This window comes from Oryx dammah, unplaced genomic scaffold (genome assembly GCF_014754425.2).
Source record: "Oryx dammah isolate SB20612 unplaced genomic scaffold, SCBI_Odam_1.1 HiC_scaffold_17, whole genome shotgun sequence".
Taxonomy (NCBI): Eukaryota; Metazoa; Chordata; class Mammalia; order Artiodactyla; family Bovidae; genus Oryx; species Oryx dammah.
In genome coordinates, this window is record NW_024070201.1 from 39,648,460 (window position 1) to 39,666,417 (window position 17,958).

General features: G+C 44.0%; 1 protein-coding gene across 3 annotated transcripts in view; it reads right to left on the bottom strand.

The window, feature by feature from the left end:
• Window positions 1–482: 482 nt before the first annotated feature.
• MICALCL (MICAL C-terminal like) overlaps window positions 483–17,958 on the bottom strand; it is a 71,548-nt gene continuing 54,072 nt past the window's right edge. For 2 of the 3 annotated variants that reach the window (XM_040258365.1, XM_040258366.1), the window contains 3 exons: window positions 14,258–14,360; window positions 6,873–6,946; window positions 483–1,500 (listed from right to left, as the gene is read on the bottom strand). In XM_040258365.1, coding sequence (XP_040114299.1) covers window positions 1,316–1,500; window positions 6,873–6,946; window positions 14,258–14,360 — 362 coding nt within the window. In that variant the 3' untranslated portion in view covers window positions 483–1,315. The remainder of the gene's footprint in view (window positions 1,501–6,872; window positions 6,947–14,257; window positions 14,361–17,958) is intronic. The other variant, XM_040258367.1, reaches the window with a different exon arrangement.

A 17,958-nucleotide genomic window follows, 5' to 3' on the forward strand; every position in this document is an offset into this window, starting at 1 on the left:
AAAGAGTCCCATCGAGAGAAAATAATCACATACTTTAGAACAACAAATCACCATTTAAAATCTTGTCTTTGGTTTCCACATGAACCATCAAAATGTCCCGGGAATCCCATGTCAGTGCACAAACTCTACCTCCCAGCTTTTTTTTCCCATGGAAAATGCCACAACGAAAAAACCCTTTATCCAATTTGGGATTTGGTGAATGGAGCCACTGCACCTCACTTCACCTTGAAGGCAGAAGTGACCTTGTCTTGTCCTGTGGAGTTCCAGGAAGCCCCTGTAGAGAGCGTCAGAGACACTTCTCTGTTTGGACCTAAGGAGAACACTGCTGAAAGCATCCGCCACCCTTGATCACTAGAATGTTCACTTTCAGTAGCAGCATCAACCTCACTAATATTTTATCAACAAATGAGTTTTCCTTTTTGCCATTACCAGCAGATATATAAAAGCACTTCAAAATTCTTTTTTAAAATATTGGTTCTGTCTTTAAAAATTATTCATCTTCTAAAAATGTTTTTCACTGTATTCCAGGGAAATAAAGAGAGTGCTCTGAAAAAAAAATGAAAAGATTTTCTAAGCCAACAACATTTGGTGAAAACTAACAATCCTGATGGTATGAAGTTGAAGTTTTATTTCCTTTTTTCTTTCTTTTTTTTTTCAAATAAAATTAAGGCTCAAATGTTCTATTAAATGCTCATTTCTTATGTATATTATATTAAGGCTTATAAATACACCTGGTGAATTAAATTCACCCTGGATTGAATTAACACCTGCTATATGAGTTATTTGCTTTATGTAATCAGTATTCTCAAGGTTTCTTCCCTTTCTCTGGAAGCACAATTTAAATATTAACCTAATCTTTAAACGGTGGCTGCTTCTTTCTGACATTTGGAAACTGGTCACCCGTGCAAAAAAAAAAGGCAAATATGGATATAGTAATGAAAAGGCAGCTTCTTAAAAATCTTAAGATGTGTAACTCAATGAATTGGGAAGAGAAATGATGAAAGCAGCAGGAAAACTGATCTCTGTGTCACTCTTTATAGAAAACAATGCTGATTATCTGCCAAAGTCATCTCCAATCTGAGAGACCAGCTGAAGTTGACTGCCAATTTCAAAAGAGTCTCTATATTTTCTTCATTATAATCTCTGGAAGTATCTTAGGCAGCTGGAGTACATATGAGAAAATCTTAATTAAAAAAAAAATACTGCAGCATGGTATAAGTTATGTTTCAGGTCTAACATCCTGTGAAAGGAGGAACAAGTGAGTGTGGGGTGCTTGGCCTGATCTGATTGTCAGCTTGCTCCCTGCGGGGCCTGCTCATGTCCTGCTCAGCTGACTGCCCCTAGAGAATATGAAGCTTTCAAAGTGCTGGTCTTCAGCCTTCTCTCTGATGCGTTGTTCCTCTAAGGAATCCACCAGTTTGTCCCTTTGCTCAATCACTTGCATCATCTCAGTGAGTATTTCTTGCTCTTCATTTAGATCATTCTCATCTTTCTGGCTCTCTACAGAAAAAAAAAAAAAAAAAAACAGAACAAAAAAAAAATCAATAACAAACAAAAAGACACATTGGACTTCAGGTAACATTTGACCTCAGAGGAGCTTTTGGCAGGGGTGTTCTTGATTGTTCTGGACTTGTTCTGCTCGTTAATTTCTAAGGAGAAAACAAGGAAATGAATTTAACACCAGGAACCTGCCCTGCAAGACACAGATTAGAAGGGTGGGTGCTTTGTGCAGCTCTCAGCTCAGTTTTCATCTGGAGACTATATAAAGCAACAGGGAAAACCCCTTTGTGAGAAAAAGAAGTTCATACAAGCCAAGCCCTTCCAAGCCCTCCCACCTGTCCTTCCCTCCCCAAAAAGAAGCCAGCAAAACAACACAGAGGCGGTTTTCCCTAAATACATCTGAGCTACAGCAGAGCAATCTGCGAGAGAAGTTTCTGAGTAAACCATCTGCATCAGTGGATGTTATTTCAATGACAAGAATCCTGTTTTCATTTGCAGTTAATAACACATTGCAGCCCTCTGAATAGAGACCAGGCGGCAGCCAAGTGAGGCTGTGGCTAGCTGCTGGGAGGACATTTCCAGACTATGACTAGGCTTCTCCCTTTTGCCTTCTGAGTACATGACCTTCTTCCTAATTGCCCCGAGATATTCAATTGCCTGGGGAAGATACGATTGTTACAAAAGGAAGGAAAAAAGAAACTGGTAGTAATGACTTCCTGACGCTCAAAATAGGATTGTCAAGGCAGATCTTAAGTTTTGTCGGATTCTTGCTTTAGGAGAAGATTTTATGTATTATTCCATTAACCCCTCTTGTTTAATGCATGGGGACTACGCAGTGAGCTGGATCCCAGAGTAGAGATGGTACCACTGTCTCTTGCCTCAGGCTGTTCTGAGACCAGCATAAGGAATAAGGGACACATGACAAAAGGGAAATAAAGAGGCAACATTCCCTTTGCAGCTCAAGTTTTATGGGATGGAGGAGCGAGAGGCAGGAGAAACTGAAGGCGAAAGCCCAGGGCTCCAGTCTGTCCATTCTGGGCCTTAGGGGGGCTTCTATCCTATCATCTGATGGGAACACTGAGGCCCAAGGTACCCTTGCCCTGACCCTTGCTTGGAACTCCAGCAAGATATTAGTTGGAAAGGCACCCTAGGTATAAACATGGAACAGGCAGAACTTCATGGTTGGGCAGAGAAGAGGCGTCTGGATGTGGCTAACCAGATCCTGATTTGCTGTCTGTGGCACACATAGGCAGTGGCCAGAAGTGTCCACTTGGCCCAGAGGTGCAAAGGTCGCCGGCCACTGGGCCTGCCGCGGGGCTCCTTATGGTGAGGGATGAGGTGGCCCCACAGTGCAGACTGTTTGGTAGACTGGCCAGGCTGAGTGGAGGATGCGCTGAGGTGAGGCTGATTAAGGATAGGAGTGAGGCTTCAGGTACACTGAGAGCCTGGCCAGGCTATGGTCATGCCATGCACCTGGTCTGCAAATGGCAGCAGAGAGCAGGCTAATGACGGGAGACAGCTACATGGGGGTCAGTGGATCAGAGCCACCCACACCAATTTCCAGTGCTGCAAAGTCACACAGACCTGCCTCTCGCTAACACCCGGCAGGATCAAGCAGATGGAAGGGGCGGCAATCTGCAAGACTGAACATTTCCATCCCAAAGAGACTGAGCATTTCCTGGAGGGACTTTTAAAATTATTGCATCAGACTAAGTTTACCAGAAAAACATCTACTTTGACTTTATTGACTATGCCAAAGCCTTTGACTGTGTGGATCACAACAAACTGTGGAAAATTCTGAAAGAGATGGGAATACCAGACCATCTGACCTGCCTCCTGACAAATCTGTGTGCAGGTTAAGAAGCAACAGTTAAAACTGGACATGGAAAAACAGACTGGTTCCAAATTAGGAAAGGAGTACATCAGGGCTGTATATTGTCACCCTGCTTATTTAACTTATATGAAGAGTACATCATGCGAAATGCTGGGCTGGATGAAGCACAAGCTGGAATCAAGATTGCAGGGAGAAATATTAATAATCTCAGATATGCAGATGACACCACTCTTATGGCAGAAAGTGAAGAGGAACTAAAGAGCCTCTTGGTAAAAGTGAAAGAGGAGAGTGAAGAGTTGGCTTAAAATTCAACATTCAGAAAACTAAGATCATGGCATCTGATCCCATCACTTCATGGCAAATAGATGAGAGAGCAACGGAAACAGTGACAGACTATTTTGGGGGGCTCCAAAATCACTGCAGATGGTGACTGTGGCCATGAAATTAAAAGACACTTGCTCCTTGGAAGAAAAGCTATGACCAACCTAGACAGCATATTAAAAAACAGAGACATTATTCTATCAACAAAGGTCTATCTAGTCAAAGCTATGGTTTTTCCAATAGTCATGTATGGGTGTGAGAGTTGGACTATAAAGAAAGCTGAGCGCCAAAAAATTGATGCTTTTGAACTGTGGTGCTGGAGAAGACTCTTGAGAGTCCCTTGGACTGCAAGGAGGTCCAACCAGTCAATCCTAAAGGAAATCAGTCCTGAATATTCATTGGAAGGACTGATGCTGAAGCTGAAACTCCTGTACTTTGGCCACCTGATGCGAAGAACCAACTCATTGGAAAAGACCCCGATGCTTGGAATATTGAAGGCAGGAGGGGAAGGGGACAACAGAGGATGAGAGAGTTGGGTCGCATCACCAATGCGATGGACATGAATTTGAGTAGGCTCCGTAAGTTGGTAATGGACAGGGAAGCCTGGCGTGTTGCAGTCCATGGGGTTGCAAAGAGTCGGACATTACTGAGCGACTGAACTGAAATGACTGAAGTTTGCCAGAGTGGGAGTTCCCTTTCCTTTCTTCCTTTCCGCCTTCCTTCTTCTTTTTCTTCTTGCTAACTAGTGGGATGAAGCTTTCGTGGAAGATGACAAGGCAAAATGAAGGAACTACATTTTTTGGTATACCTCAGAAGAGTGAAGAAATGTATAACCATCACTCTTCAGTAAGAATTTTTAAAAAAGGATTCAAAAGTGGCTCGTGAGTCTTTGGTGATATGTATTTTACCTCCCTGAACCAGAGTAAATTTAAAATGTTTTGACATGTATAAATCAGATCTTAGTTGCCTACTGTGATTTCTTAATTTAGGTATACTTTAGTATTCCTGCCCCTTATTTGATTGTCAACACAGAGAAATTCAAAATTTCAATCTCAATTTTCGTTTGTCATTGGTGGAAACATCTGAGCCCCTTCTGACAATTAAAAGATGATGTATACTACTTTTATCAGTTCTAGACAGAGCAGTTCTATAAGGATTTTGATAAAGAATCTGCCTGCAGTGTAGGAGACACAGGTTTGATCCCTGAATTGGGAAGATCCCCTGGAGAAGGGAATGGCTACCCACTCCAGTATTCTTGCCTGGAGAATTCCATGGACAGAGGAGCCTGGCAGGCTACAGTCCATGGGGTCATAAAGAGTCAGACATGACTAAGCGACTAACACTTTGGCTTCACATTACCACTTTTATCTGTTCTGTACAGAGCAGTTCTATAAGAATTTTGTTAAAAATACTTTCTATTGCTATAAAGAGACAATCTACAAACACTACTGTTTGCAGTGTTGCTGGGAGAAATATCAATAACCTCAGACATGCAGATGACACCACTCTTATGGCAAGAAGTGAAGAAGAACTAAAGAGCCTCTTGATGAAAGTGAAAAAGGAAAGTGAAAAATTTGGCTTAAAGCTCAACATTCAGAAAACTAAGATCATGGCATCCGGTCCCAACACTTCATGGCAAATAGAGGGGGAAACAGTGGAAACAGTGGCTGACTTTATTTTTCTAGGCTCCAAAATCACTGCAGATGGTGATTGCAGCCATGAAATTAAAAGACACTTACTCCTTGGAAGGAAAGTTATGACCAACTTAGACAGCATATTTAAAAAGCAGAGACATTACTTTGCCAACAAAGGTGTAGTCAAGGGTATGGTTTTTCCAGTGGTCATGTATAGATGTGAGATTTGGACTATAAAGAAAGCTGAGCCCAGAAGAATTGATGCTTTTGAACTGTGGTGTTGGAGAAGACTCTTGAGAGTCCCTTGGACTGCGAGGAGATCCAACCAGTCAATCCTAAAGGAGATCAGTCCTGGGTGTTCATTGGAGGGACTGATGTTGAAGCTGAAATTTCAGTACTTTGGCCACCTGATGCGAAGAGCTGACTCATTGGAAAAGACCCTGATGCTGAGAAAGATTGAGGGCAGGTGGAGAAGGGGACGACAGAGGATGAGTTGGTTGGATGGCATCACTGACTCAATGGACATGGGTTTGGGTGGACTCCGGGAGTTGGTAATGGACAGGGAGGCCTGGCATGCTGTGGTTCATGGGGTCACAAAGAGTCAGACATGACTGAGTGACTGAACTGAACAAACGCTACTATGTGAGAAAGAATAGGAGATCCTGAGTCTATAATCTGTTCCCAAGTCGTAGCCCCATCATTTACCTTGAGCATGCTTTTTAAGTGCTCAGAAACTCAGTTTTCTAATCTGTAAAATGGAGTAACATACCTGAGAATGATCTTGATGATAACATCTCACATTTACTAGGTGCTTGTTCTGTAACAGGTAACCCCATAGGTAGGTGCAATATATGGTCCATGACGTATACAGAAAAGATTTAATTTGCTCTTTTAGACTTTGGTCCCAATGTAGGAAAGCCATGCATGAATCTGGCCCCCACAAACACACAGGCACAAAACAGAGTGAATATGCCTCATGGGTTAGAGCCAATAAGTCAGTATATGGTATTAGTTTATTCCAACTCTCCCTCCATAGTGGTGGAAATAATTTTCTCACGTGTGATGCCCTGGCCCAGTTGTGGTAGGGAGGATGCTTCCTTTACCATCCCCAGTGCCTGGTAGAACCCAGCCTACCTTCCTCTCACTGTGGAAACAGGTACATCATGGCCCTCATCTCACTGCGTTATAATTACCAGCCTGAGTGTCAGTCTCCCCAGGGAGGCCACAGGGCAGGGCTGCTCTTCTCCATCTGCCAGGCCCACTCTAAATTCTCAACAAACATTTGTTAAATGAATGGATGGATAAGTGAATGAAGGTGTGAATGAATGACTTCATTGCTATTAGCACATGGGTTGGGATGGAGCAAAACGCTGCTCTCCCAGCCCTAATGAGCAAAGCGAAGAGGGACTTGCTGTGCTCTCATGGGGGCAGAAGAAGCCGGCTTTGTGCCCCCTCTGGCTCCCAGGCTGGTGGCACCAGACAGGAAGAGTACTCTGCTGTATAAAGTGCAGGATGTTCTGGTCAAGTGTCTGCACAGGGAAAAGCATCTTTAACAAAGGCCTGAAACACATCACCGTGCTCACCTTCCTGGAGCATTTTCTCTCTTAATTTCTGCTCTAGTCTGCTTTGATGATCTTCCAGTTCTAGTTCATGGGCCCTGGGAATGAGAAAATGTTCAGACTTTGTAAATACTGAAGACCTGTGTAGAAATACTTAATAAACCCATTGACCATAGCAACTGCTTTCCTTTTGCCTTATTAAGACTGGGGTCTTGGAATGCCTCTAAACCGACAGTTTTGCTACTACTGCTGCTGAGATACATTGAACTCAGTAGATAACGGAGAGCCGCGGAAGTTTGTGATGAGATCCCAGTGAACTTCTGGAAGGCCACACTGGAATGGATCATGAAGAAATGACTAGAATGGTAGAAGCAATGACAATCTAAAACTCCTCTCTTTTAGGGGCAATGTAACTTCAAGCGTCACCTCTAACAACTCCCAAATCTTAGACTGTGGTAAGCAAGAAAACAAGGAGGAAACAGGAGTAAGGCAGTTTGTCAGTGGAGGCAACAGTACTCAGACAACCACCCATCTGGCTGTAGGCAATGGTGAAAGAACAGTGATGCTTTGGAGGAGTCAAGCTAGAGTGCTGGGTACTCAGTGTGTCTGCCAGCAAAGTCAAGAAGGCCGGCTTTCAGTGAAGGTCAGATGGAACTTCATGACCTTTCAACGCCTGGTGATATGCCGTGTATATTACAGAACTTGCTTCAGCTCCCCACATGCTGGGCCATGTGGTAATGTGGAGGTTCCTCCAACCTCTGGGAATGCAGCCCTGGAGTTCTCAGGAGAAATGAGGACCACAAACAAATGCGGCAGGGGTCAGAGGTGAAAGGTGAAGTCACATGAGCCCTAAAAGGGAGACAATAGAGGAAAAAAAAAGTTTGAAGACAGGAGCATGGGAATGCCTACATTTAGAAGCTAATCAAAAGAGGTAGAAGCAGGGAAGGAGCAAGCAGAAGGTAGGAAGGATATGGAGCATCACAGAAACCAAGAGAGGCAAGATTTAGGAGAGAAGAGAGGGGTCAAGGCTGTCCATTGCTACCGAGACACCGAAAATGGTGAGGACTGACACTAGGGCCCTGGGGCTTCCCTCCCACCCCCAGCTGCAGGCTGTGCGCATATCTGCTACAGCATTGGGTCACTTTACTATACTCTTGTTGCTGGGGGATTTTTTTGTTGTTGTTACTTCTACTATTACTTAGGCCAAGGTCCACGCTTTGTTCAATACTCCGCCTTTTGTTATTGACTCTGAACTTCCCTCGACCCACTCTAGCTCCCAATAGAATGTACCTACCACTCAGATTTTCCTTTAAGAAAGGACTTTGTGAAAGGAGTGTAGTGTATAGTAAGCTGACAGCTGCAGCAGAATCCACTTCAATGTCGTGCTGAAGCCACACTGTCCCCGAGCACAGCGGTGGTGCTGGAGCTCGGCCATTTCTGCCCCACTCTGGGCTCCTCGGATGGGCAGCCTTGGCTGGTGCTCCTTTTGGCCTGGCTCAGATTTTCCTCAGGGCTGCACAGCAGTCTGAAGCTCCTCCTGCCAGTCCTTCTCCGCGCCCCTCTCCTTTCACAGGTGTCAGGACTGCAGGGGGGTCTGCAGATTTCACTCTCGTTCCACTCCCTTTTTCCTTCCTTTTGTTATATCTCTTGTGCTTCTAATTCTGTCCCGGCACCTGCTTTCCCAAGGGACTCAACATCACACACCAGTCTAAGACATTTCTCCTCGTTCAGCCAGGCCTTTCTCCAAACTAGAAGCTGCCCTCCACCAGAGCTCTCATCTGCCTCACACTCCAAGTTCTCCTCCTTGGCCTCTTTTGGAGGAAAACGTTCCCTCTGACAGCGTACCAGTAAGGGAAGGCCCAGTCACCGTGCAGTCACCATCCCCCTGACCTTCGCAGGTGGGGCCTGTGCTCTGAATACTCCTCCTCCAAGTCTTCACAGAGCAACTGCTATGTTTTCTTATTTCTCTCACGCCATGTGCTTGCGTGTCCGTCTCTGAAAACCATGAGATCCTTGAAGGCAGGGACTGGGGCCTGACTCATCTTTACTTCCGCAGTACCCAGCACAGTTCCTGGCACAGAAAATATGCTTGATAGATGTTTGTTGAATGAATTTTATACTTTAAACCTAGCCCAAAGGCAGATGGTATGGTTGTGTAAAAAGGGCTTTGTGGTCAGGTGGATGTGGACAAATTAGTTTGTTGAATCTCAGCTTGTGCATCAATATAAAAAATAGTAATAGTAAAAAAAAAAAAATAGTAATAGTAATAGAAAATATAATTACAGATGAGCCCTGCTTCCCCACTCCTGGCATTTCCTTCCATGCCAGTGGACCTTGATGAGTATAAGTCCTGGCTTATTCTTTCCACTTTCTCCCTTAGATTCACTCTCACCCCAGGAGTGGTAAGTTTGGGAAGAACAGGGAAAATTAGCTGATACCCTTTCTCACCTGGGATCAGCCTGCCTAAGCAAACGTGTGTTCTCTGGGTACACATCGTGTATAAATACACATATTTATACACACATATGTAATGAGCCAATGTAAAATATACTCTGGGTCACTGTCAACAATGTTTAAAATCAACTGCTCTACGGAATTCTCTCTACTCTGACAGCTACTGATTCTAAATTCTTTTGATAAGGAGTAGATTCCAGAAATTGTACCTCCCCATCCATGTCTCAGCCTGTATACCTACCTGCCTACTGAATATCCCACTCACTACTAAATTCAAGTTGCTCAAAACAACTAGCTGTATGTTAAATACGAAAATTGTTAAGAGAGTTCTATCAGAAAAAAAATTGTTTCTATTTCTTTCATTTTGTATCAATATTTTTGCATGAGATGCTGGATGTTCTCTAAACTTACTGTCTGTGATAATCATTTCATGATATATGTAAGTCAAATCATTACACTGTATACTTTAAACTTACACAGTGTCGTATGTCAATCACATCTCAAAAAAAACAGGAAGAAAAATAAAAACAACTACAACCTAAAAAAAAAAAGTGTTCTCTTACTCTGAGCCTTGCTAGTGGTCTAGGGCAAGATTTCTCAACCTTGACACTACTGACATTTCAGTTCAGTTCAGTCGCTCAGTCGTGTCCGACTCTTTGCGACCCCATGAATTGCAGCACGCCAGGCCTCCCTGTCCATCACCATCTCCCGGAACTCACTCAGACTCACGTCCATCGAGTCCGTGATGCCATCCAGCCATCTCATCCTCTGTCATCCCCTTCTCCTCCTGCCCCCAATCCCTCCCAGCATCAGAGTCTTTTCCAATGAGTCAACTCTTCACATGAGGTGGCCAAGGTACTGGAGTTTCAGCTTTAGCATCATTCCTTCCAAAGAAATCCCAGGGTTGATCTCCTTTAGAATGGACTGGTTGGATCTCCGTGCAGTCCAAGGGACTCTCAAGAGTCTTCTCCAATACCACAGTTCAAAAGCATCAATTCTTTGGCGCTCAGCCTTCTTCACAGTCCAACTCTCACATCCATACATGAACACAGGAAAAACCATAGCCTTGACTAGACAGACCTTAGTCAGCAAAGTAATGTCTCTGCTTTTGAATGTTATATCTAGGTTGGTCATAACTTTTCTTCCAAGGAGTAAGCGTCTTTTAATTTCATGGCTGCAGTCACCATCTGCAGTGATTTTGGAGCCCAAAAAAATAAAGTCTGACACTGTTTCCACTGTTTCCCCATCTATTTCCCATGAAGTGATGGGACCAGATGCCATGATCTTCGTTTTCTGAATGTTGAGCTTTAAGCCAACTTTTTCACTCTCCTCTCTCACTTTCATCAAGAGGCTTTTTAGCTCCTCTTCACTTTCTGCCATAAGGGTGGTGTCATCTGCATATCTGAGGTTATTGATATTTCTCCCGGCAATCTTGATTCCAGCTGTGTTTCTTCCAGTCCAATGTTTCTCATGATGTACTCTGCATATAAGTTAAATAAGCAGGGTAACAATATACAGCCTTGACGTACTCCTTTTCCTATTTGGAACCAGTCTATTGTTCCATGTCCAGTTCTAACTGTTGCTTTCTGACCCGCGTACAGATTTCTCAAGAGGCAGGTTAGGTGGTCTGGTATTCCCATCTCTTTCAGAATTTTCCACAGTTTATTGTGATCCACACAGTCAAAGGCTTTGCCATAGTCAATAGAGCAGAAATAGATGTTTTTCTGGAACTCTCTTGCTTTTTCCATGATCCAGCAGATGTTGGCAATTTGATCTCTGGTTCCTCTGCCTTTTCTAAAATCAGCTTGAACATCAGGGAGTTCACAGTTCACGTATTACTGAAGTCTGGCTTGGAGAATTTTGAGCATTGCTTTACTAGCATGTGAGATGAGTGCAATTGTGAGGTAGTTTGAGCAATCTTTTGCATTGCCTTTCTTTGGAATTGGAATGGAAACTGACCTTTTCCAGTCCTGTGGCCACTGCTGGGTTTTCCAAATTTGCTGGCAAATTGAGTGCAGCACTTTCACAGCATCATCTTTCAGGATTTGAAACAGCTCAACTGGAATTCCATCACCTCCACTAGCTTTGTTCGTAGTGATACTTTCTAAGGCCCACTTGACTTCACTTTCCAAGATGTCTGGCTCTAGATTAGTGATCACATCATCGTGATTATCTGGGTCGTGAAGATCTTTTTTGCACAGTTCTTCCATGTATTCTTGCCACCTCTTCTTAATATCTTCTGCTTCTGTTAGGTCCATACCATTTCTGTCCTTTATTGAGCCCATCTTTGCATGAAATGTTCCCTTGGTATCTTAGTTTTCTTGAAGAGATCTCTAGTCTTTCCCATTCTGTTGTTTTCCTCTATTTCTTTGCATTGATCGCTGAAGAAGGCTTTCTTATCTCTTCTTGCTATTCTTTGGAACTCTGCATTCAGATGCTTATATCTTTCCTTTTCTCCTTTGCTTTCTGCCTCTCTTCTTTTCACAGCTATTTGTAAGGCCTCCCCAGACAGCCATTTGGCTTTTTTGCATTTCTTTTCCATGGGGATGGTCTTGATCCCTGTCTCCTGTACAATGTCACGAACCTCATTCCATAGTTCATCAGTCACTCTATCTATCAGATCTAGACCCTTAAATCTATTTCTCACTTCCACTGTATAATCATAAGGGATTTGATTTAGGTCATACCTGAATGGTCTAGCGGTTTTCCCTACTTTCTTCAATTTAAGTCTGAATTTGGCAATAAGGAGTTCATGATCTGAGCCACAGTCAGCTCCTGGTCTTGTTTTTGTTGACTGTATAGAGCTTCTCCATCTTTGGCTGCAAAGACTATAATCAATCTGATTTTGGTGTTGACCATCTGGTGATGTCCATGTGTAGAGTCTTCTCTTGTGTTGGGGCTGGGTAATTCTGTGGTGGTGAAGGAAGCAGGTCTGCCTGTGGAATGTTCGGCAGCACCCTTGGCCTCTCCTCCCTAGATATCAGTACCACCTCCCAGTTGTCTTAGACAAAAACATCTTCTGCTTCTGCTGCTAAGTCGCTTCAGTCGTGTCCGACTCTGTGCGACCCCAGAGATGGCAGCCCACCAGGCTCCCCTGTCCCTGGGATTCTCCAGGCAAGAACACTGGAGTGGGTTGCCATTTCCTTCTCCAGTGCATAAAAGTGAAAAGTGAAAGTGAAGTCGCTCAGTCGTGTCCGACTCCTAGTGACCCCATGGACTGCAGCCCACCAGGCTCCTCCATCCATGGGATTTTCCAGGCAAGAGTACTGGAGTGGGTTGTCATTGCCTTCTCCGAAAACATCTTCAGATATTGCCAAATATCCCTGGAAGGAGGAAGCAGAGATGGAAATTGCCCCCAGGTGAGACCACTGGTCTCAGGTAAAAGCCTTACCCCTAAGAAGCAAGTGATTCACTACATTTTGTGACTAGGGAAATAAGTGTGTCTAATTCTGAAGTTTGGTTCCATGGTGAACCCCCAAGTGATCCTAACCCCTAGAATCTTTGAGGGAGAAGGCAATGGCACCCCATTCCAGTACTCTTGCCTGGAAAATCCCATGGACGGAGGAGCCTGGTGGGCTGCAGTCCGTGGGGTCGTGAAGAGTCGGACACGACTGAGCGACTTCACTTTCACTTTTCACTTTTGTGCACTGGAGAAGGAAATGGCAACCCACTCCAGTGTTCTTGCCTGGAGAATCCCAGGGATGGGAGCCTGGTGGGCTGCCATCTCTGAGGTCGCACAGAGTCGGACACGACTGAAGTAACTTAGCAGTAGCAGTAGCAGAATCTTTGAATGTGACCTTATTTGGAAAAGAGTCTTTGAGGGTGGAAAGTTAAGAACCTTGAGATGAAAATATTCTGGATTATCCTGGTGGCCTCTAAACTGAGTGGCAAGTATTTCTACAAGAGCAGACACAGATACAGAGAAAAGGCCACGTGAAGATAGAGGCAGAGTCTGGAGTGATGCAGCCACAAGCCAAGGGATGCCTGGAGCCTGCTAAGCCAAAGAGGGAAGGGAGGATTCTCCCCCAGAGCCTGGCCCCCCTAACACCTCAATTTCAGTCTTCCAGAACTGTGAGAGAATACTTCTCTATTATTGTAATCCACCCTGTTTGTGGTGACATGTTAGTCCAGCCCTAGGAAATGAATATAGTTAGCAAGCTTTCTTGGAGTCTCATATTTAGCTACGCTAGCCATGATCAGTAATAAATGCTTTAGTTTAATGTTCCATCTGTCGACCCAGTAGTCTTATTTCTTAGCCAGTTCAGAATCCAGGCAGAGATGAGGAATAGAATTTATTAGACCCCTTTAAGATTCCCCAAATTATTTCTCAGGGTTGGGTGAAAATGAAATGGGTCAGCATAAGGGAAAGCACCGTATACAACCTATGGTGCTTAGTCAGTTTATATTAAATGTCACTTTCTTTCCCTCCAGGATGGTGACAGGTAAAGTGACCTTCAACTTTTTCAGAGTGCAGTGAGATCCATCTCTACTTTCTGATCTACCAGCCAGACTGCAGCCTCTTATCCAGAGGACAGCCAGACAGATCTCCACCTTCAATTCATTAACGCCGCAAGGAGTGGTCAGGAAGCCCTTCCCATCGTTCACACTCAGAGGCCAGACATATGCTTCCCCATCGCAGATGTGTGACTGCAGGGGGGTCTCCCCTGCCCTGGGGGGCAGGAATGGACTGCAAGTGCCTTATCCACATGCCCTCCAGCCCAGACCTATTACCTGAAATCATTTTAGCCATAGGACTCCACAGCAGAGAACAGACAACTGAAGATTCTCTGTACTAATGCCAGCATGATATGCAAGACCTCAAATACCAATTTGTCTCAATCACAATTCTGTATGCACAAGGAGAAAAATCCTGGGACTTCAACCGAGGAGGGTGGGCCACCCCACTGCCACCCCCGTTCCCCTGGTTGCTTTTTTATCCATGTTGCCTTACTTACATGATCAGGAGCTCTGACTCATATCGCATTAATTTATTCTTCTCCAGAACCAGCTTAAGCCATTCCTGTAAAAGCTGTGCTTCATCCTGTGTGCCTGAATCTGCTTAAGAAATCAGTGGCAAATGGGTTAGATTGGCATTTCTCTTCCCATGATCAAACTGCTTTGAAGCTACTTTAGGGGGCCATGTTTGTAGCAAAAAGGGCTTTGCAGGTGGCAGCCCCCTGATGGCCTGTTGAAGCCTCAAGGTCATGGGCATAACAAATAAAACACACCTGCGCATGCTCTAGGGGAGGTCCTCTTGGACATTTAGGGCGTGAATACTTCAGTTCCAAGGCTGGTATACCCTTGACAATGGCCTGCCACACTAATGACCCTCCTCTGAATATTTGAGTGTCTTCCATAAAATCTCTATACATTTGTATATCATATCCACCACCAAAGAAAGCCCTAATAGCCCTGCTGGTTACTATCTCCTTCTCTTCTTCTGAATCGAATGCCTACTGAGTGCCCAGGTGGGCTGTGGCTCCCTTCATGGGGCAGGAAAGTTCACATACCATCTGGTTATAGAAGAGTGGTAACTGGCATTTTGGGTTTTTTTTTTTTTTTTTTGCACAAAGAAAAGCCAAATGATTAGAGGGGAAAAGTTATTAGCTTTGAGTCTCATAGGGAAAAAGTTTTATCCATCCTCACTTATAACTTAGATCCTGACCTTTATTCCTTTATTAAACAGAAGAATTACCATGATAAAATTCACATTGCTTTTAGATATTCAGTGTTAGATGCTAAATGTTTAGACAATAAAATGTTAAAATTTGGGAATGTTTGGGAAGTAGTAACATCGGTGGCTTTCTAGTCTTTCACCCTGAAATGGGAATACAAGCTGTGTTGCAAAGCTCCTGGCCATCCTCCGAGGATTTAACTTGGTAAGTCCCATTGCTGTTGTTTGTTGTTCGGTTGCTAAGTCGTGTCTGACTCTTTGCGACCCTATGAACTGCAGCATGCCATGCTTCGCTTGTCCTTCACTATCTTCTGGGGTTTGCTCAAACTCATCCATTGAGTCAGTGATGCCATCCAACCATCTCATCCTCTGTCCCAAAGGCAGAGAGGAAAACAGGGCAGTCAGAAGATGTGTGTGACCTTGGGAAAGCGGTTTAACGTCTCAGAACCTCTGCTTCTTCATGGGATAGACTAAACAAGAAGGCAAACAGGTAATAGAATAATAATAAAGAGCTGCTGTTTATAATGCAGGGTTACATGCCAGCCAATGGGCTAAGTACCTTGTATGCAATACCTCATTGAATCCTCACAACAAACTCACCAGTAGGTTCCCTTGTTATCACCATTTGATGGCTGAAGAAGCAGAAGTTTGAAAGATTAGAATAACTTACTCAAGCTCACGGTTAGTAAGTGGCAGAGCCAGGGCTTGAGTTCCGGAGAGCCTTATCCTAAGCTCATACTCTTCTCTGCTTGTATGCCCCTCTCCCCTCCTCATTACTCCCTCCATTCCTCTCACAGCCCTTTAAAGTAAATAAAGTCCCTAGCACATTGCAAAGTCAACCATAAAAATGAGTTCTCTTTCTCCCTGTCTCCTTGATCACTCTTTTATTGACATGGAAACTGGGGTCCAGAGTGATTGATATGCAATGTCCCAAATTATATATTTAGTTAATGTACAAACTGGTGCTACAATGCAGAACTTGACTTCTGATTCATTCATTCATTCATTCAATAACACCTATTTACAGAATAGGAGTCGGGTATTGCCTTAGGTACTGGGGATACAGTGATAGATAATGCTATGTATCACCAGAATTTTGGAGATAGTAAGGCATGGTATCTGCTGAAAAGGGTATTGTTAGATAATCTTTTAGATCAGATAGACCAAAAAGCTAGAATAAAATAGAATATCAGAAAACTGTTGCCACAACAAAAAAAGGACTCTGGGAATACACAGAAGGGAGGGGATTTCTGGTCAGGATATGAGGCTGGGCTTCCCAGGGGAGGTGATGTTTGAACTGGGGTATTGAAGAAAGGATAACACTTTGAGAAGAAACACTGAGGGTGGGAGAGAACATTTCAATAAGAGGGAACAATATGAGCAAAGACAAGAGGATAGAAGATGGTGGAGACGGAGGTCAGGAAGGGCTAAGGGGCACAGAGGGTAGACAATGAAACCTCAAAGTGTATGACTATCTCATCATAGAGGCCCCTGAACGCCATGCTAAGGCTTTTGCACTTTATGCTGTAAATACAAAGGGACACTAAAGGTGGTTGAGCAGGAGAATGATACCTAGAGTTTGGTGCAGGAAGGATTAAAAGGGAAAGGGAAGTAAGTGTTATTCTTTCTTAGGTTTCTTGAATGAATGAATGAGTAAAAGAACTTATAAACCTGTTGAGTACCAGCATCTTGTGAGCATTGTTGGTGGTGCTGAGGGGCAGGGATGAATAAGCTCTGGCTCCAGCTGTTCAGGAAACTGGGACCTTCCAATCCAGTGGGGAAACCAACGCCACACAGCCAGTTGGGATACAATGCGCCCCTGCCATGCAGCACAGGAGGGAAGCGATTCATCTTACGTGGAGGAAGTGGGGGAAACCTCAGAGAGGAGACAGCAGGTGAGCTCAGTCTAAGTGGACGAGTGGGAGTTTTCCAGGGGCAGGAGGAGGTGAAGAACAAGCATTCCAGGGCATTAGTTGCTGAGTGGAAGAATGAAATTTATAGATCGTATATATGACATAGATGTTAAAAACATATACTTTAAATTCAGACTTAGGATCAAACTTCCATTCTTTGACCTGTCACTGTGGGGGCTTGAGTTCTCAGCCTCCCTGAGCCTCAGTCTCCTTATCTGTTTAAAGATACAATGGGATTGTGCATTCAGAGACCTTAACCCAGCCCTGGCGCTGAGTATAAACTCAATACATAGTAATGGTCATTATTCAAATCATGTAATGTACATGATGGAGGATCACTTAGGAGTCATCTCTCCCAGCCATCGAGGCACAAAGGAATTTCTTCTCCCACCCTTCACTCCAGCCTCTACGGTAATTCTCCATGGATGGTGAAATGCCCTTCTGTCCAAGAAGCCCACTGCAGAGCTGTGTCCTCTCAAGTACTGAAAACTTCTATTGCTCAAGTCAGTGGGTTGGCTGTTCACCACTGAGTCCAATTTTGCCCTCTGGGGGCAAATAGAGAACGCATAACTCTATTTTACGTGAAAGACATTCAGATATTTGAAGACTGATCTCATGATCCACTGTAGTCTTCTATTTCAGAGTCAGTACCTCTAGGTCATTTATCATTTTATCATAAAAGAGCTGTCCACCTCTATTTGCCTTCTAATTTCCCAGAACATATCTTAAGGAGAGTCCAGAATCAAACAAAATATCAACAGCCCAGAATGGAGAGACACGCTTACATCTTCACCTTGTGCCCTGGAATGCAGGTGTCCTTTCAGCAGCGGTGTCTTCACCTGGCTCTTCCTAACTTGCAACTGAATCCTGTCTTCCCACCCCAGGAGTGGTGAAGTCTGAGGACTTCATGTTCAACTTGTGCAACTGATCTTCCAAAACTAATTCAAGACTTACTTGTGCCTTGTTAAATATCATCTTATTTTGTTCCATTAAGGGGGGATCTTTGGGATATTATATTTACCTGACACATTTCTCCTAGTTTGGGGTTTCTGTGAACTGGTAAATAGGG